This window comes from Eublepharis macularius, chromosome 6 (genome assembly GCF_028583425.1).
Source record: "Eublepharis macularius isolate TG4126 chromosome 6, MPM_Emac_v1.0, whole genome shotgun sequence".
In the NCBI taxonomy this organism is placed as follows: Eukaryota; Metazoa; Chordata; class Lepidosauria; order Squamata; family Eublepharidae; genus Eublepharis; species Eublepharis macularius.
In genome coordinates, this window is record NC_072795.1 from 88,254,800 (window position 1) to 88,282,760 (window position 27,961).

Here is a 27,961-nt window from a genome sequence, read left to right on the forward strand (position 1 = left end):
AGAAATCTGTTGAAGTTTTCAAAGAAGGGAAATTTGGAAACATCTGTAACCTGAGCACACTACAAAGGTTTGGGTATTTAATTTAATTTGAAGTAGGTTTTTATTTCTTTTCTACTATTGAGCATAGTTTAATATATGGGGTGTTATAACAGCCGAACTGGCAACTGTAATCCTCAAGGGGCTGTGTTAATCCTAATGGCCAAGCAGGATCCACACAATCATTTTTCATTAGAATGCAATAATCTGCATGTTAGCAAATCAACTAGTACACAAAAAGAGGTGATGAAAATCCTAACCAGAGTATATAGGATTAATTTACCAATTGCTTTTGCTGTACAACTGTTAATGACTTCCGGTGAGGTTCAAACTAATGCTACATTTACTATGGAGCTAGATCAAGATGGGTAGCTGTGTTAATCTGTCTGTAGCAATAGAAAAGAGCGAGAATCCAGTAGCACCTATAAGACTAACAACATTTGTAGTAGGGTGTGAGCTTTCGTGAGCCACAGCTCACTTCTTCACAAATTTTGTTAGTCTTATAGGTGCTACTGGACTCTTGCTCTTTTCTACTGCTACATTTACTGCGTCACCACTATGTGGATTTGCAGCAGGACGCCATCTGTGGGTTGCTTGGGTGAACTCATTTCAGAAGTGCTGCAGGGGCCCAATTCTGGTTTTAACTGTGGTGCAGGGGGAGGAGGGGGTCCTGCTATTTGCCCCATGCATAACAGAGACAGGGCAAATAATGCCTCCATGGCAATTTCATGTTATGAAAATGATGGGGGGGGCAGGAGCCTCTCCTTCCCCTGCATAGGAGTCCCAATCCACACTGAGCTCCTGTGGTGCCTCTGAATTGAGTTCCCACAGGAAGCTTACAGCTGGAGTCCTACTGCAACTCCTCATGGCAATCACATGGTAGATGTAATGTGCAGTTTGGATCTGAGATTACATAGTAAACATAATCTGTTAACAGGGAGAAATTTTTGTTTACCATTTAGCACTGTGGCAGACTGTGCCACTCCACATTTGGTGACTTGCCCAATACTAACCCAGCCTGCAGCTAATCTGGGATTTGAATCCATGTTTCATGGCAAATGCTGGATCACCAAGAGTCTTCATGCGAATACAGATTATCATTCTGTGAAAAATGTCATTCTGCCTAGAAGCAACCATCCTAGCACAGTTATAAATAAATAAAAGCAGAGACTGCTCAAAGGCATCTTCTTCCCTGCCTGCATCCATATTTTTTTAAAAAAATAATTTTGGCTATTTTCTGCTTTACATTTGATTTGCGAAAGAACTGGAAAGAAAGGTACATCTATCCCTTTCAGGCAACTGCAAATCCCTATGTGTCATTCTGCATCCATCTGTAAAGCTTTATTCTTAAAACTGGAAAGGAGACTGAAGAGCTCATGTGCCTTCTCCGTCCCTTCTTGCATTAGCTCTTGTCTCCACTTTATGAAGACCATTTTCATGTTCATCTACAATTAGGGCAGCAAACTCACTGAATTTTTTTTTAAAAATAGTAAACTGCCTTGCAAAAAATTTCATTCGAAATTAAAAGGTATATTATTGTGCAGATGATTTTTGAAGGCTATTCAATAAAGATGGCTTTTTAGCTTTCTCTTGATACAGATCAATAAATGTTCTGAAAAGTATCTCCACATGTCAAATGAATCAAGGGAGGCACTTACAGTGTTTACAAACTGTACATTTTTGTTTGAATACCTCGTTCAGATAAAATATTGTCTTGGTGTCTGCACCCACTGGAACAACTTAAAGGAACCCCAATAGTGTTATGTCTTAAAGATGGTCTTACCAGGCAGAGGACAACCTAGGATTTCCAGCCTCATGCATATGTTTCCTTCTTCATACCATGTTCGGGGGTTTATCCGAATGTAACGTGCAACAAGAGGTACTGGTAGTTCGTTGAGGACTGGGATCTCTTTTTCATCATTGCCTTCAAAAATCTGTTTCAGTGTATAGTGAATAATCATTAATAATAAAGCAACCAACAACATTAATTCACAATTTGAATACCTGAGATGAGGAAGCTAGCAATATATTACAGTTTAGAATAATATTTCTTAAGCGTAGATACTGTAGAAAAACAAAAAACAGTGAAAGTGAAAAATCAAGGTCCATAGTTCATCATTAGAATCAACAGAATGGTTTAACCAGTCTCAGGGCTAATTCACAGACTATCAAGTCCTTGTGGTTGTTTCTATGGTCTCTAGGCATGTGAAAGCCTGCTCAGTTTCTGTCAGGACACACAAAGAAGCATGTTTAGCCTTCCTCCCCTGCATATGTCATTTTCTTGACCTGAAAAAGCCCCAGGGAAACAGGTTCCCAGTAGGGGTGTGCAGTTCGGGTTAATGAAACCTGAAAAAAATCCCGAATCACCATGATTCGGGGTGATTCGGGGAAACCGAAACAATTCAGGTTTCCCGAATCGATTCGGGAAAGCCAAATCGGCGTGCCCCGAATCGATTCGGGGTGACTCGGGGCGATTCGGGGCAGCATTTTGCTTGCTTTTCAATGGGAAAAAGCCTGGGGGAGGCATTTTCCCACCGAAACAAGCAAAATTTGGTAGGAGCCTTCCTCTAACTCCCCTCTAACAACCCCCCAAGTTTCAGACCGATTCAGGTCACCCTATCCTCTCCTATAAAATGGCATAGCTTTAGATTGCTGCTGCTAATCTCCTATTTTGTGCTTGCTGCTGCTGTTCTCCATTATTTCCTATGGAGGGGAAATGAAGAGGCAGGCTTCCTTTGGCAGGGGTGGCATTTTGCATGCAAAATGCCCCCCAACCCTCAGGGGCCCTTCTCCCACCTTTCCTCCCACCCCCACCAAGGCTCAGCCAGCTCCCACTTGGGGGGGGGCATTTCATGGCCTCCCCAAGTAGGTGCTCTCAGCCCCCAAAGTCCACCCCCTACAGCCCCACACAAACCCAATTTTCCCCAGCTGCCACACACAGACCCAAATCCCCACATTAGCCCCTCACAGACCTAAATACACCCCCAGCAGCCCTACACCCATAACCCCAGGAACAGGCTGGCCAGCCCTCCCCCTTTGTTCCCTATGCTGGGAACTTCTAAACTCTCTTTTCCAGGGCAATTCCACACAGCCCAGGGGTGCCATAATGGTGGGCAAACTTCTGAGTGCCAACTTGTCCCTGGGAAAGAGCACCTGACCTGACACACAGACAACCACCGCCTGACACCCCCACCACCTACAGAGATGGCTGGCCAGCCTCCCCATTGTTCCCTATGATGGGAACCAACTGCACAACAAAGAATAAAACACGAACAACACAAAATACAGTTTTTAAAAAATTATTTTCTCCCTTTCAAAGTACAAGTAGGCAAATCATTATGACACATTATACCAGCAGCCCCCCACACAGAAAAATAACACAACACTCACTTAACATCAGAGAATCACAAAAAGACAATTCCTGTCAAAAACACTTTATTTCTTTAACTGCTTTAGGTTACACAGTAGGAGAGCACAACAGGGCATGATAACAGTGTACTACACAAAATAATACAACCCACTTCACCGTTTTTGATAGCAATTGTGTTTGGGTGATTCTCTGATGTGAAGTGAGTTGTGCTATTTTTGTGTAGTACACTGCTTTCATGCCCTGTTGTGCCTTCCTACTGTGTAACCTAAAGCAGTTAAAGAAATAAAGTGCTTTTGACAGCAATTTTTGGGGGGTGAATCTTTAATGTGAAGTGAGTTGTGTTATTTTTGTGTAAGATACTGCTGCCATGCCCTTTGGTGTACCCCCCTGCTGTGTAACCTAAAGCTTTTCAAGAAATAAAGTGTTTTTGACAGGAATTGTTTTTGTGATTCTCTGATGTTAAGTGAGTTGTGTTATTTTTGTGAGGTGCAATGCTGGAATGCCCTTTGGTGTGCCCCTGCTGCTGTGTAACCTAAAGCTGTTCAAGAAATAAAGTGTTTTTGACTGGAATTGTGTTTTTGTGATTCTCTGATGTTAAGTGAGTTGTGTTAATTTTTGTGTGGGGGACTGCTGGTGTAATGTGTCATAATGCTTTGCCTACTTGTACTTTGAAAGGGAGAAAATATTTTTTTAAAAAACTTTATTTTGTGTTGTTCATGTTTTATTCTTTGTTGTGCAGTTGGTTCCCATCATAGGGAACAATGGGGCAGGCCGGCCAGCCATCTCTGTAGGTGGTGGGGGAATTTGAGGTAGGGTGTCTGTGGTTCAGGTGCTCTTTCCCAGGGACAAGCTGGCACTCAGAAGTGTGCCCACCATTGTGGCACCCCTGGGCTGTGCAGAATTGCCCTGGGAAAGAGAGTTTAGAAGTTCCCAGCATAGGGAAAAAAGGGAGAGGGCTGGCAAGCCTGTTCCTGGGGTTATGGGTGTGGGGCTACTGGGGGTGGATTTGGGTCTGTGAGGGGCTAATGTGGGAATTTGGGTCTATGTGGCAGCTGGGGGGTATTGGGTATGTGTGGGACTGTAGTGGGTGGACTTTGGGGGCTGAGAGCACCTAATTTGGGAGGCCATGAAATGCCCCCCCAAAGTGGGAGCTGGCTGTGCCTTGGTGGGGGGTGGGTGGAAAGGTGGGAGAAGGGCCCCCGAAGGTTGGGGGGCATTTTGCATGCAAAATGCCACCCCTGGCAAAGGAAGCCTGCCTCTTCATTTCCCCCCCATAGGAAATAATGGAAATCAGCAGCAGCAAGCACAAAATAGGAGATTAGCAGCAGCAACTGAAAGCTATGCCCTTTTATAGGCAAGGATTGGGGGACCCGGTTTGGGGGGCCATAACATGCCCCGCCCAAAGTCCAATTGGTCTGAATCTTGGGGAGTTGTTAGAGGGGAGTTAGAGGAAGGCCCCCACCAATTTTGGCTTGATTCGGTGGGAAAATGCCTCCTCCAGGCTTCAGAGAAACCTGGGGAGGCTTTTTCCATTGAAAAGCTTTCCCGAACCCCCGAATCAAGCCGAATCGATACCCGAATTGCTATACCCGAATCGGCTTGCCAATTCGGGTACAGCTGTTCCCGAATCGGCTTCTCGATTCAGGTACACCTGTTCCCGAATCGGCTTCTCGATTCAGGTATACCCGAATCAGGAAAGCCGAACCACTGTGCCTTTGCACACCCCTAGTTCCCAGCAGAGCAAATAACAAAAAGATGAAGTCCTTTCTCCACACACACATTGTGGCCTGATTTGAATTGGTCCCTCGCATGCCTGAGGACCATGGAACTCCCAGCACATATATGGTCCAAAGTCCTTGGGGCAGCCATGAGGCCTTTCTGGAAAAGTACTATCCTAACCATCCTCTGGAAGATCAACAGCTGTTCTCTCTACTAGCTAGTGTATATGATATCAGTACCAGAATCCCCAGTTAGAGAGCTTCCGTGCCATACACAGGGCTTTCTCACTTTTACGGATTGCTGTTCATCAAGGAAATACTGCAATGACACGTAGAGGCTTTTGGAGACCCTGGAATTGCCTCAGAAAACAATTAATTGAACATTTAATTTCTGTTGACCAAGTTATGGTCCTCCAATCATTTTTAGCGCTAGAAAACAAAGCTCTTGTAATTATTTTTTAAAAACTATTCTACTTGGATGTTATCAATGGGTAGTAATATTAAATAATTATACAAGTTGCTTAACTGCCCAATTTGATCAGCGCTTCACTATAAATGCAACACTAACCATCAGGATCCAATAACCAGCTATCAGACAGCATCTAAATTTCATTTAGTCATTGTTAATTACATGATCCCCTGACACAATTACACTTAACGATCTTCTAATTATGAATGCCTGAAATGAAGTTTCTGTTTAATTTGAAGTAGTTATGGTACACTCTTGGGAAAGTTTGTTAATATGGAGCTACTGCTAAGTGGCATAAATGGGAAAACATAACATTTTGTGGTACTAACCATGTCTCCAGAACCATTTTTGACAGTGATCCAGGCATGACTGTCATTGCTCACCATTACTTTGTAAGAGGTTACCCAGTCACTCCTATAAAGAAGCAAAAAGTAGGATTTCATGACCATTTTGCAAATGGTGCAGACTGACCCACACAATAAGGTAATCACTAAAATCTTGATTTGCAAACTAAATGTCAAAACTTGACAGAGAAAATGATTTAGAAAATTGTCCCCCAATTTAGTGTTTGTGGCCAATTTTCACTCAGTTGACTCTAGAATACACGTGCATGAGGTAAGTACTCCCCCTACACTCCTATATCCCCCAGCTTTGACTCCCGGGGCCCCCAACCTTTTTAAGCCTGCAGGCACATTTTTAATTCTGACAGTATGTGGGTGCAACTACAAAATGGCTGCCACAAAATGGCTGCTGCAGGAGTAGGGTTGCCAGATTCCCTGATTCACCTCCAGGCAGGAGGTCGGAGGCCCAGCACTGACCTTCACCTTTTACCTTCAAGTACGCATGCTCCCAGCCCTCTTCTGGCAATTGATGTCATTGCACGGGTAACATGCTACCCTGGGAGCATTCCCATGCTCTGAAGGGGGCTGAATCGGGCCTGAATCAGCCCAATTTGGGCCTAAATTGGGCTGCTGCAGAGCACGTCCCTGGCAACTCTATGCAGAGCATGTTCCTGGCAACTCTATGCAGGAGGCAAAGCCAGCCACAAAATGGCTGCCACAGCTTACCTTCAGTCACACAGTTAAGATCCTTGTGCTGTGGAAGCATCTTCTGCCAAAGCAATGTTTTTAAAAATCTGCACAGCCAATCAAATCCTCAATGGCCATTCAGATGTGAAGCTTGGCAAAAGACCCACCAGGCCCTACTCACTTTCTAAACACATTTGGCCGGTGCCAGGAAAGGTGTTGGTGGGTGCTACAGTGCCCATGGGCACCATGTTGAGGACCCCTGCTCTAGACCCCACATGTTGAGGACCCCACACTGCACTGCCCCTAAATCTCTGAGGAATTCCCAAGCTGGAATTGGCAGTCATTGTTAAGACCTAAGGTTATGAGGGGACTCTAATATTTTTTTAAAAAAACACTCAAATTAATATATTTGTTTTTAGTAACACTATAGAGCCTTTTAATTTGAAATAGCTTAGGGCCTCCACATGTTTTAACCTAGCCCTGCCTACTTCTATTTTTTTTAAACTCATCCTTCCAGTTCTCAGATTTCCTTTTTCACTCACACAAGCTTGGATCATATGCACTACCAGTGCTAGGCTTACCAGTAGAGATGGGCACAAACAGCAATACGAACAAAATCTACTATTTGTGAACAAGCTGTTTGTGAGGCCCTATTCTAAATGAACAGGTGGTCGTTGCAAGCCTTTTTCGTTGCTGTTCCTTGCTGTTTGTCAAGCCAGACAGTCTAGCACCTGCAATCAATTCCCTTGGCAACTTAGGCAGAGATTGTCTGAACTCTGTCTGAACTCCTGCTGTTGCCCTGGAAACCCCAATCTAAGCCCAATTTAGCTTGATAGGCAGGTCTTCCTTTCAAATGTGGAGCTCCAAATTTGCTACAAGGGAATAAAGACAAAGCACGAGGGGGGTTCCCAGCTCTGGCTTAGTTTGCAGACAGTGGAGAGGGAGAGACAGTTGCTGTTCGCATTTTGATAGAGAGAGTGCATTGGAGCTTGAACTGAATATCAGTGCCAGAAGTTGCATATATATGGTAACTGAGGGGGAGGAGCTTGCCTTTGGGGTATTGTCTCGTAATTGAGCCTTCTGAATATCGAGTTCTGTATAACAAAGCTTTTATTGTATTTGAGAAAAACCTAACTAGTGTTGAATAGCAGTTTGTATGAAATTTTGATGAAATCTAGTTCTCTCTCCAAAGTTAGTTTAGTTCTGGATCACTGAAAGTAAGCCAGGTATACAGAACAGGTCTACACCTACTTAAATAGTTAAATAAGGAACTGGATTCACAAAATTGCTGACTTCCCTGGGTTCTTATGTGGCACTTAAAGAAATATTTTTCAAAAGAAATTAGCAGCCAAAGTGTAAAGTATGGGTGTGGAATTGTTATGAAAATCAGAACTTCAGAATTTAAGTGGAACTCAATGCTTATTCTGGCCAACTTTGGCTAATTCAGTCCTTCATGCCTATAGTTTCACTAACATTGGTTGTTGTGGGTTTTCCGGGCTGTATTGCCATGGTCTTGGCATTGTAGTTCATGACGTTTCGCCAGCAGCTGTGGCTGGCATCTTCAGAGGTGTGGCACCGAAAGACAGAGATCTCTCAGTGTCACAGTGACACTGTCTTTCGGTGCTACACCTCTGAAGGTGCCAGCCACAGCTGCTGGCGAAACGTCAGGAACTACAATGCCAAGACCACGGCAATACAGCCCGGAAAACCCACAACAACCATCGTTCTCCAGCCGTGAAAGCCTTTGACATTTCATTAACATTCATCTAGAGTGAAAAAGCAGAAGCGTCATACAGACAGCGCCACTCAGGACTGTTCTTAGCTAGGTCGTAATGGCAGAGTAGGTTGAAATGAGATGTTAATTAAACTACCTTTGTATTTCTTTATCTTTATTTTTGTATTGCTTTAAGATTTTTCTCAGGAGGACACAAATATGCAGAAATATATTATCATAAAGGAAAGGAAAGCCATAATAAATATAGATTTAAGAAACTGCACAGCTTGGAACTAGATCAAGTAAGGCTATTAAAAACAGTTGGCCTCACTCCTAAAACATCAAGTAGTGGCTGGGACTAAGGACAATTTGATTAATCACAACTGCTAGTGAGGTTGCAGCATTTCAGTGCTGTTTTTTTCAGTACAGGTTTATTTCAACGGTGCAGTCTCAACACCCTTCCTAGGGAGGTACATTAGGTTTGTTTGCATCTAACAAGTGCCTTCCAAAATACTTATATTTTGTTAGAACTGGGACCAAACAGGTAAAAACACTTTTATTTTGTATTTGCCTCTTATACATTTTAATTAGGTTCTTTTAAAAACAATGTTCTTTTGGATTTTCCCTTTTGTATAATTATATTTTTGTGACTTCCCTTGAGAAACAGTTTGGTTAGAAGGAAGCCTTAAAATGCATAAATACTCTTTGGAAAGCAAGGGTTTAGCCAGCCCTGCCTTTGTCACCTCAGCAATCAACTATTGTAATGCATTCTACAAGGGGTATCCTGGAGACTATTAAAAAAATTAGCTGGTACAAAAAACAGTAGCATCCTTCTTTCCATAGGCCAGTGTTGCCAACCTCCAGGTAAGGCCTGGGCATATCCAGGAATTACAACTGATCTCCAGAAGACAGAGAACAGTTCCCCTAGAGAAAATAGCTGCTTTGGAGGTTGGCTCTATGGCGTTATACCCTGCTGAGATCTCTCCTGTCATGATAAACGCATGGATCTGCAAGCTTTTAAGATATCAAACTGGCCTGTCATTCACCTTTTAAAATCCAGCCTGAGAAAGCATCTCATTTAAGCAAAGAAGGTGCAATAAACACCTGTCAGGGCAGTACACCATTTGTTCTCGAGGATGTTCATTAAAACTGACATCCTGTGAGGGATATATGAATGTTGTTCTAATCTTTTGATTTCCATCATAAAACCAGCAGTGTGTGTGTCTGTGTTACAAGGGTCAGCTGGGTCATGGAGTTTGGGAGAGACTGATTTTAACTCTCTAGGAGGGAGGGAAATTCTCCCCCACCCCTTCAGAAGAGAGAGGCTTGGTAGCCTTCTGTGGTGTAGTTCATCAGGATGAAAAAAGGAGGGCACTAGAGGAGGACCTGCCTCTGTCCCCCACCTCCCCAAGCAACTAACACCCATCCCTGCAGGGGATGTTTCTGGTACTATTTGGTAACTTTCACGGGATAGTTATAGATTAAACTTTTTGTTTTCTTGTCCTTCTTTTCTTAGCTGTTAAACCTTGTACACTGCTCCTTTCTACATATCTTTGTGCTCTTTGCATTCTATATTCTACTGTAGTACAATAAAGATCTTTCTTTGGTTAAGTCAAGCTGTGTCCAAGCTTTACCCACAAGGCTCCAACTCAGCCATTTTCTATAATTCTGTACACGCACAGAAGCTCATCTGCATCCCAAATGGCTGGTGAAGGGTCAAGCCTGTTTCAGTTTGGGGAGGGGGTGTCTGGGAGTGAGTGAGAACCCCCCTCCAGTCACAATACTTCTCCTCCCCGAATTTCACTCTCCCCAAGATCCCCCCCCCCAAATCTTCATGAATTTCCCAACCCAGACTTGGCAGCCCTACAATAGGCAAAGACCCTATAACATAGTAATTCTGCTATAGCTACATTGGATAGCTTTTGCACACACTTTAAAATGCTGATTCTTACAGTCCTAAACAGTTTGGGTCCAACATTACTAAATGAACATCTCAATTCATATCAATTCCCTCTTGCCAAGATCTCTCAAGATACTTTTCTTAAGTCTAATCTAGACAATGTAGTTATCACCAAGAGATTTATGTTGTCATGTGACTATCTGTTCATTTATAACTCAGTGTGCATTTGCTATGTTTACCACTGAAAGAATACATCTCAAGAATTCCGTGATGATTTCTCTCGGTCTTTTCAGCCTGTAGCAATTAGAATGTATGTATTATGTTCCCAGGCACAAGGCTTTAGGTATCTGTTGGGGATAGAGTTCTCATTGCAACCAAACCATCCATATGACTTGTGAGTCCTTCATAATATGACTTGTGAGTCCTTCACAGTAATAGCTTGTACAACGGCCTTCATATATTTAACAATGACTCATGGGATAAGGAAACTCTGAACTCAGGGTGGGGGACACACTGCATTAATAAATCCTTTATACCCCATATTCCATATCATCATTTGCAATGATCAACTTTTGAAAAAAATACTCCTGCCAAACATCAAATCACCAGCAAGTAAGCTCCCTCATGTAGACCAAGCCATAGAGTCCTTATATTATATGTGGTGCAGCTGGTGAAGAAAAGAAGACAAATGTCCCTTTAATTGCCCAGCCTACCATCTTCTTAACCTCTGTGGAGTAAAATGCTGTGGATACAGCTTTTAATAGAAATATCCCTGAAACATATACATAAAGCACATTTGGATATAGTTTGCTCTAACCACATCCAGATTTTCTGAGTGATACTGATGTCCAAATATTTCCCCAGTAGTTTGGTATGTCATAAAATATGTTTCTAAATCCATGAATATATTATATAAACCACTTTATGCTTTTAGAATTATTTGAAGATATTCAGTTCTCAAAAGATGGTTTATCCTTCAATGGATCATATTTTCTTAACAGCCTTTGCAAAACATACTGGATTTAAAAATACCGAAACAAAAGCAACTTGTACTCTCCCATAAGACCATTCAGTTTATCATGTGTTCTAACTAGCTTGATACCCATGCTTCACTACAGTATTTAACTACTTTAAATTCAGTTATAATACTAATAAGTATGTAACATTTTTTGGTTTGGGGGTGGGTGGGGGTTAGTTGGTTTTGTAGTATAATAGCATAGTACCCAAGCTTCTCAAAGGTGTTTGACTAAAGCGAAGCAAGTTATCCCTATTCAGAAGTCTTGTACTGTCTTTCTTCAACTATCTATAGTTTCCTTTACCTGATTTTTACCTCAGAACACAGATTTCCACAGCTGACCAATCAGAGAGAGGGGGGTGCAAGAAGGCAGGACCTTGCCAGTCACACAGGAAAGCCAGGCCTCACAGGGAGATTGACAACCCTAGTGAACTTTGAGGGGAAGATTGAGAGGTGCATTTTACCTCAGGATACATTCAATGACTCCCAATAGCAACTGCATACTGTTTAGAATGTGGGGGGTGAGGACCAAGCAAGCTGCATACACAAATGACCTCTGTGTTACAACTGTCTCGGGTGGGAGCAGAATGAGGTATTGAATGTTGTAAGCCCCAATCAGCCCACATATGCAAATGACCTTGAAAGGCTGGCCCAATCAGGGAAGAGTGGCTGAGCTGACCATGGGCGGGCTTGCAAGCAGGCAGCAGCCTGCCAACCACATAGGGAAGTTATATCCCTCTCGGAAAACACATTTTACCCCTTTTTACCCCCTTAGGGGGGTGAATTTCTTAAAAGCCCTTCTTAGTGGGTGTTCACATCATGAAAGGAATGTTTTCCTCAAATTTCACATTTCTAGATCCAGAGGTTTGGGCTGGACGTTGATGAGTCAGTTAGGACACTTGTCTTTATATATATATTAGCTTGATGCCTGTGCTTCGCTACAGTATTTAACTACTTTAACTCCAGTTATAATACTTATGGGTATGTAACATTTGTCGGTCTGTGTGTGTGTGTGGGGGGGGGGGTTAGTTGGTTTTGTAGTATAATGGCATTATAGTACCCGAGCATCACAAAGGTGTTTGTATAAAGTAAAACGTGTTGATGCCGAAAACTGATGAACTGAATTTCGAAATGTAACATTTATTGAAAAGATTTTAAAAGGAAAAGATTGTAGTGCAATAAATAAAGTGAAAAATACATACAGCCTTTTTTTTCTACTGAAGGACCTCTTTGTAGACCTCATGGGTGGTTTTCCTGTCAGGTGCTAGGATCACCAGGCTGCTGGGTGACCTCACTCTGAAGCAAGCCAAGTAGAACTGCCCATGTGAGAAGCAGTCCTCCCTCAAGTCAATTTCTGCCACCTTCAGTGTCTGCCCCTGGGACTTGTTGATCATCATAGCAAAGCAGACCTTGAGGGGGAATTGCAGTCTCTTGAACTTGAAGAGGTTATCTGATGGTATGAATGGTATGCGTAGTATGAACACTGACTCCCCCCAAACACTGCCAGTGAACAATGTGGCCTTGATGATGTTCCTGTGGAGGGCTTTCACTTGTAGTCTGGTGCCATTGCAGAGATTAGGTAGGCTGAGGTTTTGGAGCAGCATCACTGGAGCCCCCAGTTTGAGGAGAAGCTGGTGGGCTGGGAAGCCAGGAGGGTTGAGCATGTTGAGGAACTCCATGGGGTAGTGGACAGCATCATCCATTTGCACCACTGAGTTGATAGATCTGTATTACATTTCTACCCCTTCGAGGGAGTTAAGTTGTGTTTCATTAATGATGGCAGCCTTGTTGTTCTTGGGAGTCAGAACGGCACGCTTGCACAGCCAGTCCATGGACTTCTCCATGATAGTGGCAATATCAGGGTATATCTTGGCTGTTAGGTCTGCTAGGGTTGTCACTACTTTGCCCAGGCCTGCAGGGATGGTCACTTTTCCCTTGCCTTGGGACTTTCTGGTACTTGGCCACTGCTGCTCAGTGCACCACAGGAGTACGATGTGCATATTTCTTTGCTGCATCTCTAAGTTGCTTCCTCCTTTTAGCATCAGTATATCTTGCACTATGTCTGCCAGGAGGCTTCTTGGGGGCTGTAAGAGGTGATGGCTGCAAGAGGTGTGAGGTGGAGTTGGACTGAGGGAGGGGTGGTGTGGTGGGCACTTCAGCAGGTTCATGTGAGAGGTTTACATTGAAATGGTCCCTAGAAAGGTCGTATACCATCTCCCCATGAACATTTAAAAACTGACATACTGCCCTACTGACTTATATATAAAATCCCTTTTAAGGAATCGTACTGTCTTTCTTCAACTGTTTGTAGTTTCCTTTACCTGATTTTTACCTCAGAACACAGAGTTCCACAGCTGACCCATCAGGGAGGGGGAGGGGGCGAGCAGGCAGGAGCCTGCCAGCCACACAGGAAAGCCAGGCCCCACAGGGAGATTGGCAACCCTAGAGGGGAAGGCTGGGAGGTGTATTTTTTTCCTCAGAACATATTCAATGATTCTCAATAGCAACTTATACTCTTTAGAATGTTGGGGAGATGGCCAATCAGGTCGCATATGCAAATGCCACCAGGGAATCGTGGCAGTTGATGGGGGGGAGCACCCTGCCAGCCACAGAGGGAAGCTGTATCCCTATGGGAAAACACATTTTACCCCTTTTTTTACCCCCTTAGGGGGCAAATTTCTTAAAATCCCTTCTTAGTGAGCCTCTACATCACAAAAGGAACGTCCTCCCCAAATTTCACATTTCTAGGTCCAGGGGTTTGGGCCGAGCGTTGATGAGTCAGTCAGAACACTTGTCTTTAGATAGATAGATTTATGATATCTGCATTAGATACACAGATCTCAGGCATGCATTCTAGTATGTATTGAGACTGGAAGGCTACTGTAGTGCTTCAGACAATCAACATTTAACAAATAACCAGTAACAGGGAACAACGACTGCAGCCTCTCTAACTGCCTGTAACTGTCACTTTACAGGTTCTCTCAGCTCTGAGGAGAACTAGTGGCTCCACCCCCAAAACTACTGTGGCTCCAACAGTCCAAATGAGACTTCCGTGCCTGACAGTTATTGCCCAACTCCTTACTGATAGGTTTAATTCCTATTTGCTGTGTGTCAGATTTATAAGGGCCTATTACAGAAATACAAAATATATGATTTTATTCTAAGGGTTAGATGAGAAACATATGACAATTTTCCTCCACTGGCCATCATATGGGACTTTCTAAAATCCAAAGTGCCCCATATGCCCTGCAAATTCTAGATGTCCTGCAAGAGTTGTAGATCGCCTCTTGACAAGCCATACGGCCCCCTCAAATGTCACTGTGTATTACTTATACTCACTTCCTACTTAGTTATCCACAATTTTAGGATTTGTGGAAGTGGGATGTAAGGTTGGAAAGGAGGGGGAAGAATGGGATTAGGGTCAGGATTACTGAAACTGGATGAATTGGGATCTGAGGTTAGAAGAAATGAGGTTTGTAGCCATAGTTGTACCTCAAAGAACTAACAAGCCAAACTATAGCCCTTCTTCATCTGTCGGTTCATGTGTCTGGAAGTGTGGAAGGAAGGACCTCTTTGTAGACCACATTGGTGGTTTTCCCCTCAGATGCTAGGATCACCAGGCTGCTGGGTGAGCTCACTCTGGAGCAGGCCACATAGAACTGCCCATGTGAGAAGCAATCCTCCCTCAAGTCAATTTTTGCCACCTTCAGTGTCTGCCCCTGGGACTTGTTGATTGTCATAGCAAAGCAAGCCTTGAGGGGGAGCTGCAGTCTCTTGAATTCGAAAGGGTTCTCTGATGGTATGAGTGGTATGGGGGTATGAACACTGACTCCCCCCAAACACTGCCGGTGAACAATGTGACCTCGATGACGTTCCTGTGGAGGGCTTTCACCCACAGTCTGGTGCCATTGCAGAGTTTGGGTGAGTTGAGGTTCTGGAGCAGCATCACTGGAGCCCCCAGTTTGAGGAGAAGTTTGTGGGCTGGGAAGCCAGGAGGGTTGAGCATGTTGAGGAACTCCATGGGGTAGTGGAGCGCGTCATCCATTTGCACCACTAAGTCGATAGATCTGTACTCCATTTCTGCCCCTTTGAGGGAGTTGTGTTTCATTAATGATAGCAGCCTTGTTGTTCTTGGGAGTCAGAATGGCATACTTGCACAGCCAGTTCATGGACTTCTCCGTGATAGTGGTGATATCGGGGTATATCTTGGCTGTTAGGTCTGTTGTCTTGTCACCACTGTGCCCAGGCCTGCAGGGATAGTCACCTTTACCTTGGAGTTGGGATTTGCTGGTACTTGGTCACTGCTGCTCAGTGCACCACAGGAGTATGATGTGCATAATTCTTTGCTGCATCTCTAAGTTGCTTCCTCCTCTTAGCATTGATATATCTTGCACAACGTCTGACAGGAGGCTTCTTGGGGGCAGTAAGAGGTGATGGCTGCAAGAGGTGTGAAGTGGAGTTGGACTGAAGGAGGGGTGGTGTGGTTGGCAGGTTCATGTAAGAGGTTCACATTGAAATGGCCCCTAGAAAGGTCGTGCACCATCTCCCCATGAACATTTAAAAACTGAGTTGCCATACTGACTTTTTTTATAAAATCCCTTTTCAGGAGTCTTGTACTATCTTTCTTCAGCTGTCTGCGGTTTCCTTTATCTGATTTTTACCTCAGAACACAGAGTTCCACAGCTGACCCATCAGCCTCCCAGCCACACAGGAAAGCCAAGCCCCACAGGGAGATTGGCAACCCTAGAGGGGAAGACTGGGAGGTGTATTTTACCTCAGGGCACATTCATTGATTCCCAATAGAATGTTGGGGAGATCAGGCCACATATGCATCAGGCCACATATGCAAATGACCTCAGGAAATAGTGGCTCAGTTGGTGGGGGAGGGGAGGAGAAGCCTGCCAGTCACACAGGGAAGCTGTATCCCTACGGGAAAACACATTTTACCTCTTTTTTACCCCCTTAGGGGGCGAATTTCTTAAAATCCCTTCTTAGTGAGCCTCTACATCACAAAAGAAACATTCTCCCCAAATTTCCAGGTTCTAGGTCCAGGGGTTTGGGCTGGGCATTGATGAGCCTGTCAGGACACTTGTCTTTATATATATAGATATGCTCAACAAATGTACTTCTCTCTAAAAGCTCACAGTCCTACCTCCTATGTACACTGCTTTCATTCACAACAGAAGAAAGGAAGGATATAAACAGAAGGGTCGTACTGTATCCAGCACCACTACTAGAAAAACAAGTTAAGGCAGCTGCAAAAAATGCTTACTATAATCTCACTCTAGCCTGGAAAATGGCCTCTTATCTCAACACGGCTGACATGGCCACCTGGATCCATGCTATGGTAACATCAAAACTTGACTATTGTAACGCATTATACATTGGTCTCCCATCTAAGTTAACTAGGAGGCTCCAATTGGTGCAAAATGCTGTGGCTCAACTATTATCAGGAGCAAGCAACAGCTTGAACATCACCCCCATCCTACAGTCACTCCATTGGCTACCTATCAGTTACCTTGCTCAGTTCAAGGTATTGGTTATTACATACAAAGCCCTTTACATCCTTCGTCCAGCTTACCTATGGGACCACCTCTTTCCCGATGTCCCTCCACGGCAGCTTCGCTCATCTGAACAGGGTCTCTTGCAGGTGCCAGCTTGTAGATCCGAAATCAACAGCAGCCCATATACAGGCTTTCTCTGTGGTGGCCCCTACCCTATGGAATGGCCTGCCTGAAGAGGTCAGGAGAACCTCCACCCTCCTGGCTTTCCACAAAAACAAATTATTCAAAAAGGCTTTTTCTCAGCTAAGAAGGCGGTATTGTAGGAAAGGGATCGCAGATGTTTCGCAAATGAGTTAGAAACCATAGATTTCACCATTATGTTGCCTTATGTATTATCTGTTAAATAAGTACTCCTATATACTACCTCTGCTTTATGTTGTTCAATGTAAGTTCTATAATTGATTATGTTCTGTTTCAGCAGTTCCTCAACCCATACTGGATCCTTGCTAATACTATATCTTTGTAAACTTATATTCTTTTACCCTGTGACATTGTTTATGGAAATGTTCTTGACACTGTATGGAAATGCCTGCCCTTGTCCTTGCCACTGATTGTACTAATCTCACACTATGTAATCTGCCTTGAGTCTCAGTGAGAAAGGCAGAATATAAATGACATAAATAAAAATAAATAAATAAAATAATTAAATAAATTTATACATATTAGTAAAAAAAATACATGTACATACACTTATTAATTAAATGTACAAACTGCCTTTCTTCCATCAGGGCAGTGTACATAGAAGTCCAAACTCAGACATCTTTTGCTTCATTCATTATTTTATTTTATTTAGTACATTTTTTATCCTGCCTTTCTGCCAGAGAACTCAGGGTGGCATACATCATTTCCCTCATTCTTCATTTCACCTCCACCCATATAGGAACATGCTCTGCGAAATGCCATGAGCTTTTTAACAATAGCTTGTGTTCACACATGATTTTTAAATGATCTTTTATTTATTAGTGTCAATTTGATGCCTTGACATCCCTATTAAAATGCTATTGCATACAGAGGACAAACACTGTTGATCAGATTTCAGTATGGCTTTAAAAATTCCCTCAGTGAAAATTTAATATCAAGGAAGTCTTTACCTTTCAAGTAGTCTTACTCTAGTCAGGATAAATAACAATTTGTGCTGATATGACAGTTCTTAACAGCTCTGCATGACAGTGAACAGCAACAGCTGCTGTTAAGAAAGTGTTAGAATAAAATATCAAGACAGTTCCCTTGTCTTTGTTTTCATTACCTTGGAGTAATGCCTGGTCCTTTCAAATCAATTGCAGAAGCAACCTTTATTCTAACCTTTTCTTAGGATAACAAACAACCTTGGTTTGTCAGGAAGATCTGTGTTGTGCTAGCAAATGCTAACTATGTCCACCCGGACCTTATCCATGAAGCCACATTCAAATAGTAAACTACAAATAGTTTATCAGAGAGTGGAGTAACTCCATTCTACTAAGATTAAAGTGGAATTGTTCCACAACTGAGCAGGCATCTTGGCTTCCAATTGGGGAGAAGCATTTCTGGAGTCCCAGAATCTGCTTTTTTTCTGTTTAGGTCTGATTGAGAAATATATGAAGCGTAGTGTGACATAACCTGGGTCATCCAATTTCATTTAGCCTGGATGATGGACCTCTACCCTGAACCAGCTAATCTCATCATCTGGATCAATGCCATATCAAAAGTAGACTATTGTAATGCAACACTCTACATGGGTCTGCCCTTGAAGTCAACTGCAGTTCGGACAGAATGCCACAGCTTGGTTATTATTAGGAGCTGGCTGAGTGTGCATATTACATGCATTCTGCAGTCATTCCACTGGCTGCCCATCAATTACCATGTTCAATTTAAGGTAGTGACTGTCATATACAAAGCCCTACATGATCTAGGACCCTCATATCTACAGGACCACTTCTCCCCCTATGTTCTGCCACAACAGCTTTGTTCATCTGACCAGGGCCTTCTGCGAGTGTCACCATGCAAATGGATAAGATCAATATGGCTGTACGGATGCATTCTCACTGTAGTCTCTACCTTGTGGAACAGCCTGCCTGAAGAGGTCAGGAAGGCTCCCACTCTTCTGTCATTTCACAAACTACGTAAACAGAATTGTTCAGAGACAATATTTCTATAAAAAGCTAAATTATAATGGAATGGTTCAGGAAGGGCCAGCGGACTATACCACTATGTATAGGACGTATTATCTGTTTGCAGTATGCATTATCCTGAAATCAATGCATTATTTTCTACTGATATAATACCATTTTTTCTACATTGTATTTGTATTCTATATCCTATCTGATATTCTATGCTTATTTCAGATTTCTGTAATCCAAGTCCTAGTATATTGCTTATTAGATGTCCTATCCAATTAATTTTATCATATTATGCTGTGTAATCTTCCTGAGTCTCAGTGATACTATAAGTGGACTATAAATAAAGTAAATAAATCCAATTTAGAGACAAAAAGAAGGTGAAAAATAAAAAAGGCAGAAAGAGAAAATATGGACCAAACATGCATTGAAAGTATAGGTGACAATACATATTGAAGTCACTAAGGATGAAAATGAACACAATATAAAAAAGAGGACTCACATTTGTTCTTCAGCTGTATGGCAAGCCTGGTTCGCCACTAAACTGACAGCTTAGCTTACTAGCTTAATGAATTCTAATTTATGCAGTCAATTGGTTCTCTACCCACATGTTCACTCTCTGGCATGCAGTTGACTATTCTTCCACCACCAGAAGAGAAAAGCTGATAAAGTATCCAACAGCTGTATTACACATGGCTGTAATAGAAGAACTGCAGTCTCCTATCATCTCAGGCCCCTTATGACAGCAGTGGCAGGAAATGAGAGCCAAGCTACAAGTGACGCCTGACACAGGTTGGGAACTTGTCACCTTCCCTCAAGTTTTGATGGGAAATGTAGGCGTCCTGACTCTCCATTTAACTGAAGTTTACAGAGCAGCAGTCTACGGGAGGGAAAGCATGTGGTCGGGAGGGGAGTGCAGACGCCGGGCTCTCACCAGGCTCCCCCCTTCCCCTCCACTGGGTGTTAGGGGGTGGGTCTGTAAACTTCAATTAAATGGAGAGTCAAGCTTTAAGACCAGGATGCCTACATTTCCCATCAAAACTTGAGGGAAGCTGACAAGTGTCCAACCTGTGTCAGGCGTCACTTGTAGCTTGGCTCTGAATAAGCACCAGGGAGGGTGAAGACTGAGTACTGGAATCAATTTTCAATTTGCTAGTTAGCTGATGGGTCTGTTCAGCTGTGAAACATTGCTTGCAAACACAGCTGAAGAATATGTGAAGAGTTTTCTCCCCACATAAGTTCTTTCAGCCACTAAAACCCCTTGACTTTGGGAAACAATGGGAACATGTTAATATATAAAAGAATAGGAGTCCTAGTGAAGAAGTAACAAAGAAGCGTTGTTATATACTTCCCACTTTCAGAGACAAAGTGACCAATAATCATTAACCGTGCAACTGAGCCTCTGTACAATCCAAAATCACTGTGACAACCAACCATACTGCCAGGATAATGTATTGACAAACAACTGCCAGTTGAAAACAGTGACAGATGCCAATATTACACAACTTGCTTTCCTCAGCACTCAGCAGTCTCTTTTGATCCATGTAAAGATCCATGGAAAAATTCCACATTGGTCAGAGAGGTTGCAGCAAGGATGAGTACTGGATCAAATGGCACCTCCTTCCTTTTCAGTGAAGAGATAAGAGGGGGCAATTTTGCTTAATTCTCTCTCATCACTACAGCCCCCTCCCCTCAACTGCATGGTGTTTTGCCTATACCAGGCATCATCTCTCTGGAGGTCAAAAGGGGCTATTGATGGACAAAGAGCACAGCAAAAAAAATCCATGCATATTGTTTTAGTAGTTGGCTGAATTCAAATCATGTCCCAAAAAATATTGGCATGCACCAGTCCAAAAGGAATGAAAAAGAGGAATCAGTGGGAAAGCTCTGTAAATGCCATCCTAAGCAAAGCTGCACCCTTCTCAGCCCACTGATTTCAATGAACTTAGAAGAGTATAATTCAGTTTAAGATGGCACTGTTCCTTAGTTCCTAGCTAAAGGTATTTACTAATATTCATATCTGTACATCCTACCTCAAAATCTTGAAAGCTCAGGTTGGTGGTAGTCATCACCAATACATGATAGGAAGTAACACTGGCTGTCAGTGATTTATCAACCTTATATTTCTATGGTATTGTGTAAGCAATATTTAATCTTCATATATTTAGTTATTTCAATGCTGCCTTCCTGTGACCTACTGCTGTTTTCCATCTTAACAGCATTCAATTTTAAGCCAAATGCTCCTCAGAAAGTCAGAGATGTAGGTACTTACAGCCAGAGAGAATTTCTTCCCTGCGTGATAACACCTGTGAACTTTGTTAGCCTCCGAGCATCTACTTCAATCCACTGGTATGGATCATTCCGTCCTGCACACCAAGCACCATCATAAAAATCATTTTCATTAACACCTGCCTGAAAAGAAGGCACAGCCATCTTTATAAATCTGAACTGATATACCTTTTATGGAAATAATTAAACAGAATATGATATTAGGATTCTCTCTAGTAATCCCTTTCCATATATGTATATCCAGGTATCATGTATACTTGAGGTTAGTGATGAACTGTTTCCTAAAGACTGAAAAAAAGTGGAACAGCTCACATAAATAAAATGACACAAAAGGGAAATGAGAATAGCTATGGCAAATGTTAATTCAGTAATAAGAAAAATGGAATGAATTCTATGTTGTGTCAAGGTACAAATATATGATCACAACAATTTTTAACACTTTATTTACTCTGCATTTCCTTGCCTATACGCTTCTAAGGTGCTTACAGCAGTAATAATTTACAATAAAACCCTATAAAACACAACATCTGAAAATATCATACAACCATAAATAGCCAGCAGTTAATACAATAAATTCAATGCCAGGCATCTGCAGAAGGGTTCCAAAACAGAAAACAGACAAAATTCAATCAAACACCTGGATAAATAAAAAGTCTTCACCATGTCCTTCACATGGTCAAACTGCTATAGAGTTCCACAGAGTTCCATAGAGGCATCACCTCCACTGAAAAAGCTCTGTCTGTGATAGCCAAGCCTCTGAAGGTAAAGCACATACAGCAGAACTTTTTTTTTGGCACAACCTGAATTAATAGGCAGGTTCATGTAGGACAGTATAGTCCTTAACTCCAAAATATTTTTTAATGCACATAAATGGATGGTTAGTGTTGAAAATTATTTATGTACATTTGCAATATCATAGAGACTAGGGTTTTCATAGCAAGAGACTAACGGAAGTGGTTTTCCATTGCCTGCCTCTGTAACCCTGGTCTTCATTGGAGGTCTCGCATCCAATTACAAACCAAGGGAATGGTGAAGGATCATTAAATTAAAAGAAACATAAAACAAAAAAGTAATGAACAGTAAATCAAAATGAGATTAAAACACAAAACTATCTTATCAAGAAGTACATAACTAAAGAAAACACTTCAACCTTCAAGTACAGCTTCAGTGTATATTGTCTTAGTCACCAGGGCAAACAATGCCACTCTATGGGAGATAAACTCCAAGGAGTTTGAGGGAAGAAAATAATTTCTCCTCCACTGTGGAAGGATCGAAGCCCTTTAAAATCTCATTGAGAAATTGGTTCCTAAACTGCATATGAAGTGAGCAGAACAAGGCCCTTCTCGCACTGCTTACGTGCTGCCAGAACGTCACGAAATATTGTGCAAAAACCGCGGAAGATAGCGTCTTCATGAGAGAGTTTTGCTTGATGCACTAGCCCCACCCAGCCCCCAGGAAGGGCCCTTCTCACCAGAAAGACATCCTGGAGATGAGGAAAGGCTCATCATGATGGCACAAGGTATCCAGCACAACAGCCAGCCCCAGTAGGCAAGCAGCCAGTAGCCTCAAGCAGTGAGCCTCTTCACAATCAGTAGCAATGCTGCAAGCCCACACTGCTGAGAGCTGCACATAGCAGAAGCCTTGTGGGGCCCCACAACTGCTGCGGCAAGCCCCAATCCTTCAGAGCAGAGCCGACTTAGACAGGTGGTGGCAATAAACACCACAGGGGAAGTGGAGCCAGGGGTTGGAACTGAGTCAGCCCAATCCCAGGGCAGCACTGCCCATGGAAGGGTCAATGGTGGCAGAACCGGGGGTAGATTGAGCCATGATCCAACCTCTGGCCCTAGCAATGGCCCACACACCAGGGGTGGGACCGGCAAGGAGGGGCTGGGGATAATGGGGGAAGAAGGAAAAAGGAGGGCTCCAGAACCAGGCTGGGAAGTAGTAAAGAGTGCCAGGCCAGGGCACTGAGGGGGCCGGGCTCTTAAGAAGATACCACTGCAAAGGACCAAGGTAACGCACGCACACATCCCACCCAGCAACCTTCTGTTCTGAGGCCTGGCAAGCCCCAGAAAGTGGGACAAAGGAGGACCTGGCAGTGACCCCTGTGGAGGCAGTGCCTCACAGCAGGCATCTTTTAAGAGGGGGAGGGAGGGACAGTCATGAGGTTTGTTATTTTATTTTGGTTTTAAATAGATTTTTAAGAACTATTATTGTAAACCACCTTGAGCTACATGGAAAGGCGGGATATAAAAGTTATAATAAATAAATTAATTAATAGTCTGGACTCAGTAGTCTTCTTTACTTATTTGATAATAACAGATTAATGTGGAGCGAACAACTGAACAGCAGGATGAAATATGGGCATAAGGACCTGCCCCAACCCCCAGTTAACACACTATTAAACAAAACTGATAAGGGTATAGTATTGCACATCATATACACAAGAATGGTCAAATAAGGATTGCCAGTCTCCAGGAGATCTACTGGAATTACAACTGATCATGGCCATTTGTTTCCACCCTATTTATAGTTGTGTAAAATAACAATTACAAAGTTTTTCTCTCTACCCATCCCATTTCTATTTGAAAGTTCCACTTGCCAACTTGATGTTATTGTCACACATTCAACATTCCAGTTCGTTGAAATAATTTTTAATGTTCTTGTCATTTGCTGATCTTACTGCACTCTGCCTTGTTTTAGTGTCATCTCTGAATTGGTTAGCTATACTGCCCATTCATTCATCCATATCATCAATAATAAATTGCAGCTCTGAGAAGGGGTGTGGAGGAGGGAGAACAGCACTTGGAGAAATACTTTTTCCAACACAGCCGCAATAGGTACCATTATGGCTGCTTGTCATATTAAAAACATTAAAATAGATGCAGTTGAAGATCTGCTATCACATCTACTCTGGCCCTTAACCTAGTCATTAAAACCAGAGCAAATAACTCCAGAAAGTTGTGTAATGTGAAAATGGTGAACAGTATTGATTTTGGACCAGAAAGGTCTTCTGGGAAACATCTGAAAAATGGCAAAACTGCACATTGACATAAATTGACAGAGTGATGATGGACCATATGAATGGCTCATCTAAATGAAAGGATTACTGACTGAAGAGTGCAGCTCCAGCTTTACCAGCCTGTTTATTACAGATAAAGTTGTATCAGAAAAACAGATAGCATTTGAACAGGGACAGGCGGAGAGATCAACTCAAATGGTTAAATACTCACCGGGTTTAGGAACTCAAGTGTCATTTATCGACATGTGTTCCAAGAGATTGGGATCAAAATGCATTTAAGTTGAAAACTGATTAAAAGAAATGCTTAAGATTCAGGAAAAAAATTGAAGAGGCTTTGGTAGTCCAAATGAACTGAAGTACAGAAAGGGCAGGAAGTTATCTAGAGCATCAGAAAACTGATTGCTGTTATGGAAGATATATGTGGGACACTGCTGCAAGACCCAGGATTTTGTCATGTACTGATTCCAACAAATATTTCTTGTGCAACAGAAGAAAAAAAAACAAGGTACCAAAAATAATGAATACAGTTGTGGTGGAAAGTACGGTCAAGTTGCGGCTGACTTACGGCGACCCCATAAGCTTTTCAAGGGAAGAGACAAACAGAGGTGGTTTGGCATTGCCTGCCTCTGCATAGTGAGCCTAGGCTTCCTTGGTAGTCTCCCATCCAAGTACTAACCAGGGCTGACCCTGCTTAGCTTCAGAGATCTGACAAGATCAATCTAGCCTGATTATTCAATGTAATCCACCTTGAGTCTCAGTGAGAGAGGTAGACTATAAATGACGACAACAACAACAACAACAACAACAAAAGTAAATTTAACAGCATTCTAATGTAAAATGTCCCATTGCTTAAAAATAACACTTACTGACAGAATGGTCAAAAAGGTAAGCATCTCCTCACACAACTTGCAGAACAATCTATTCAAAGCCAATATTTTATTCCACTTAGAAAGAAGCATGAGGTTACCTGAATATTTAGCCGTGCTCTGTGGGCCCCAAGGCCATATCGTTTTACAGTAGAAGCATGGAGCTGGAAGTCAGTAATTTTTAATGTTTCAAGACCAAGGGGAGGACAACCTGCAAAACAAGGTTTTATATATTTGAAAATACCATTATAAGAAAGCATCTGAATCACGACACAATTTCTATTACTTGTTTATCTTCTGATTTCTGGAAATAAGGGCACTAGGTCAGTTAAAGCAGGGTCAGTATTATTATGATGCAATGGGCAGCAATTTCCATAGGGGGCACCATTATCGTCCCTCTAATTCTGTCATGTGCCATAAAAAAGAGAGAGTTCCAGAAAATAGTGGGATATTATTGTGACATTTTGCTTTAAGTATGAAAGATGTCTCCAGGCACATGATGCTGTTTGGTTGGTAAAGGATTTCGGGTCTTCAAAAAAGGCACATTAATAGGATCTATTTGCACTCTCCCCCACCCTTTGTGAATATACAAAGCAAACATATTTCACAATTGTGTCAATATTTAACCTCATAGCCAATCTTTTATTCTCTCTCCTCACTCTCTTGCAAACTTATATTGATAAAATTTTCTGACCCTTTTCAGTCACAAATTATTTAGTTTTGCTATCAAATCTTTTTAAAATTTTACTTTACCTATTCTTTTTCCAGGTTACTGTTTATCCCAAGCTATAGTTTTTAATTGAGACAAATTCTGTGGCTTTTAATTCTCTCCCCACTCATTCAATTGCACTAAATCACATCTACCCAGATTTATATTGATAAAGTTGACTACATACAAGTATTGCTTTTCTTTGATTCAAAGTCCTTCTTCCTGGGGCTTCTAGGCCAAGCCAGGAAATGAAATGCAAGACTGAACACCACTTTTTTAATCTTTCTGGTTCATCTACTTCCAGTTTTCATTTTGTTAAGGACACAAGTATAACCATATATGTGTTCAAAACAACCACTGGTCAAGTGCTCTAAGGTTAATCGCCAAGAATTTGCAATAATTTAAAAATGATCATGATGATCTGTGCTTGTAATAACTATTTAACAATCAGTAAAATCATCATTCATTCCGTATGTGAACAATAAATGAATACTACGAGATGCAAAGGTTGCCAAAGAAAAGAAGTCTTTCAAATACAAACGACACCATTCAAGAGGTTCTCTCTCAAAGTTTTACAGATTTCACTATCCATAATCTATTCTCAAAAATTACCTCATGGCATTGTTATGGCATTATTTTTTAAAAATCCTTCTTTAAAAAGAATTCAAATGGATACAACTGTAGCACATTCACAATCCTGCAGCAGCTCTGTAACCTGTGTCAACTTGTTTGTTAAATAGGAGATAGTCATCTGATATTTTCTCAAAAGCAGCTAATGAGTAGACATGGGCACAAACAGAAAAACAAACAAACATGGTGTTCATTATTCGTTGCCATCCACGAACAATGAACATTGACGAACCTGATCCTGTTCAAGAACATGTTCCTTGTTTGTGGGGGCCAGCAGGCTCTCTTCCAGCCATCAAGATCCCTACTGCACCACTCCCAGAAACCCTACCTGAGCAGGCAGCAGGAAATGGATCACTAATAAATAATAGCTTGGCCCCAGAGCCTGGCAGCAGCCCTGGAACTTGAAGGGGTAGATACCTACCACACCACTCCCAGAAATCCTACCTGAACAGGCAGCAGGAAATGTACCAATAATAAATAATAGCTTGGCCTCAGAGCCTGGCAGCAGCCCTGGAACCTGAAGGGGTAGATCCCTATCCCACCACACACAAAGAAAATGCAAGCTCCAATGCACTCACCCTGTCTCTCTAACAGCAGCTGTTTCTCCCTGAAAGCCAGAGCTGGGAGCCCCCCTCCCCCCTGATCTTTTCCTCTTGTAACAAATTTGGCGCTCCAGTCCACACCTGGAAGGAAGACCTGCCTCAAGCTAAATTGGGCTTAGATTGGGGTTTCCAAGGCAACAGCAGGAGTTCAGACAGAGTTCAGACAATCCCTGCCTGAGTTGCCATGGGAATTGATTGCAGGTGCCAGATTGTCTAGCTTGACGAACAGCAATGAACGATGGCTTGCAACGACCACCTGTTCATTTAGAATGGGGCCTCATGAACAGCTTGTTTGCGAACAGCAGATTGGGCTGTTCGTGGGTTTTTTTAGTTCATATTGCTGTTTGTGCCCATCTCTACTAATGAGTAAAGATGTTTCCTAAAGGGACAAGTTACCTCAGGGTGGAGTCAGAGAGCCAAGCTAGATGTTATGGTGACCATGTGTCCAACCATTGACTACCAACACCATTTTAGAGGAGAATTTAGCTGTTTAAAAATTGGAAGGGCCCAAACCTGACTGGCTGTACACAAGTCTCTTGTTAAGAATGACGCATTGAGTACACGATACATTATATCAACCCTTCTCCATATCCCCCACCCCTCCAGTTCTCCCAGCTGAACATAATCAATAGCAGAACGGGAAGGAGTCGTCCCAAGGCCACTGCGGCGAGCCATTCGAGATAAGGGCTCTTCCGTCCTGGAATCTGGAAAGCAACAAGGGAACAGGTGCATGAGGCTATTGCAACATAGCTGGGTAATAATATGGAGGGACAGTGAGCAACAATCCTGACACCATGGCTTGGCAACACCATGTGATTTAGTCCCCCCACATGGACACTTCTTCAAGTGCAAAACTGTTATAGAGGGGCTGTTTTGTGGCTTGAAAAAGGAGGGACAAGATCTCATGGTGCTGTTACACCATAGGCCCAATCAGAA

The 27,961-nt window shown here is 42.5% G+C and overlaps 1 protein-coding gene across 1 annotated transcript in view; it reads right to left on the reverse strand.

The window, feature by feature from the left end:
* Positions 1–27,961, reverse strand: part of CPXM2 (carboxypeptidase X, M14 family member 2) — a 148,135-nt gene that overhangs the window by 51,235 nt on the left and 68,939 nt on the right. Inside the window, exons 3-6 of the mRNA XM_054983055.1 lie at positions 25,186–25,295; positions 21,180–21,319; positions 5,923–6,007; positions 1,820–1,970 (exon numbers count right to left, since the gene is read on the reverse strand). Of these exons, the coding sequence (XP_054839030.1) occupies positions 1,820–1,970; positions 5,923–6,007; positions 21,180–21,319; positions 25,186–25,295 (486 nt within the window). The remainder of the gene's footprint in view (positions 1–1,819; positions 1,971–5,922; positions 6,008–21,179; positions 21,320–25,185; positions 25,296–27,961) is intronic.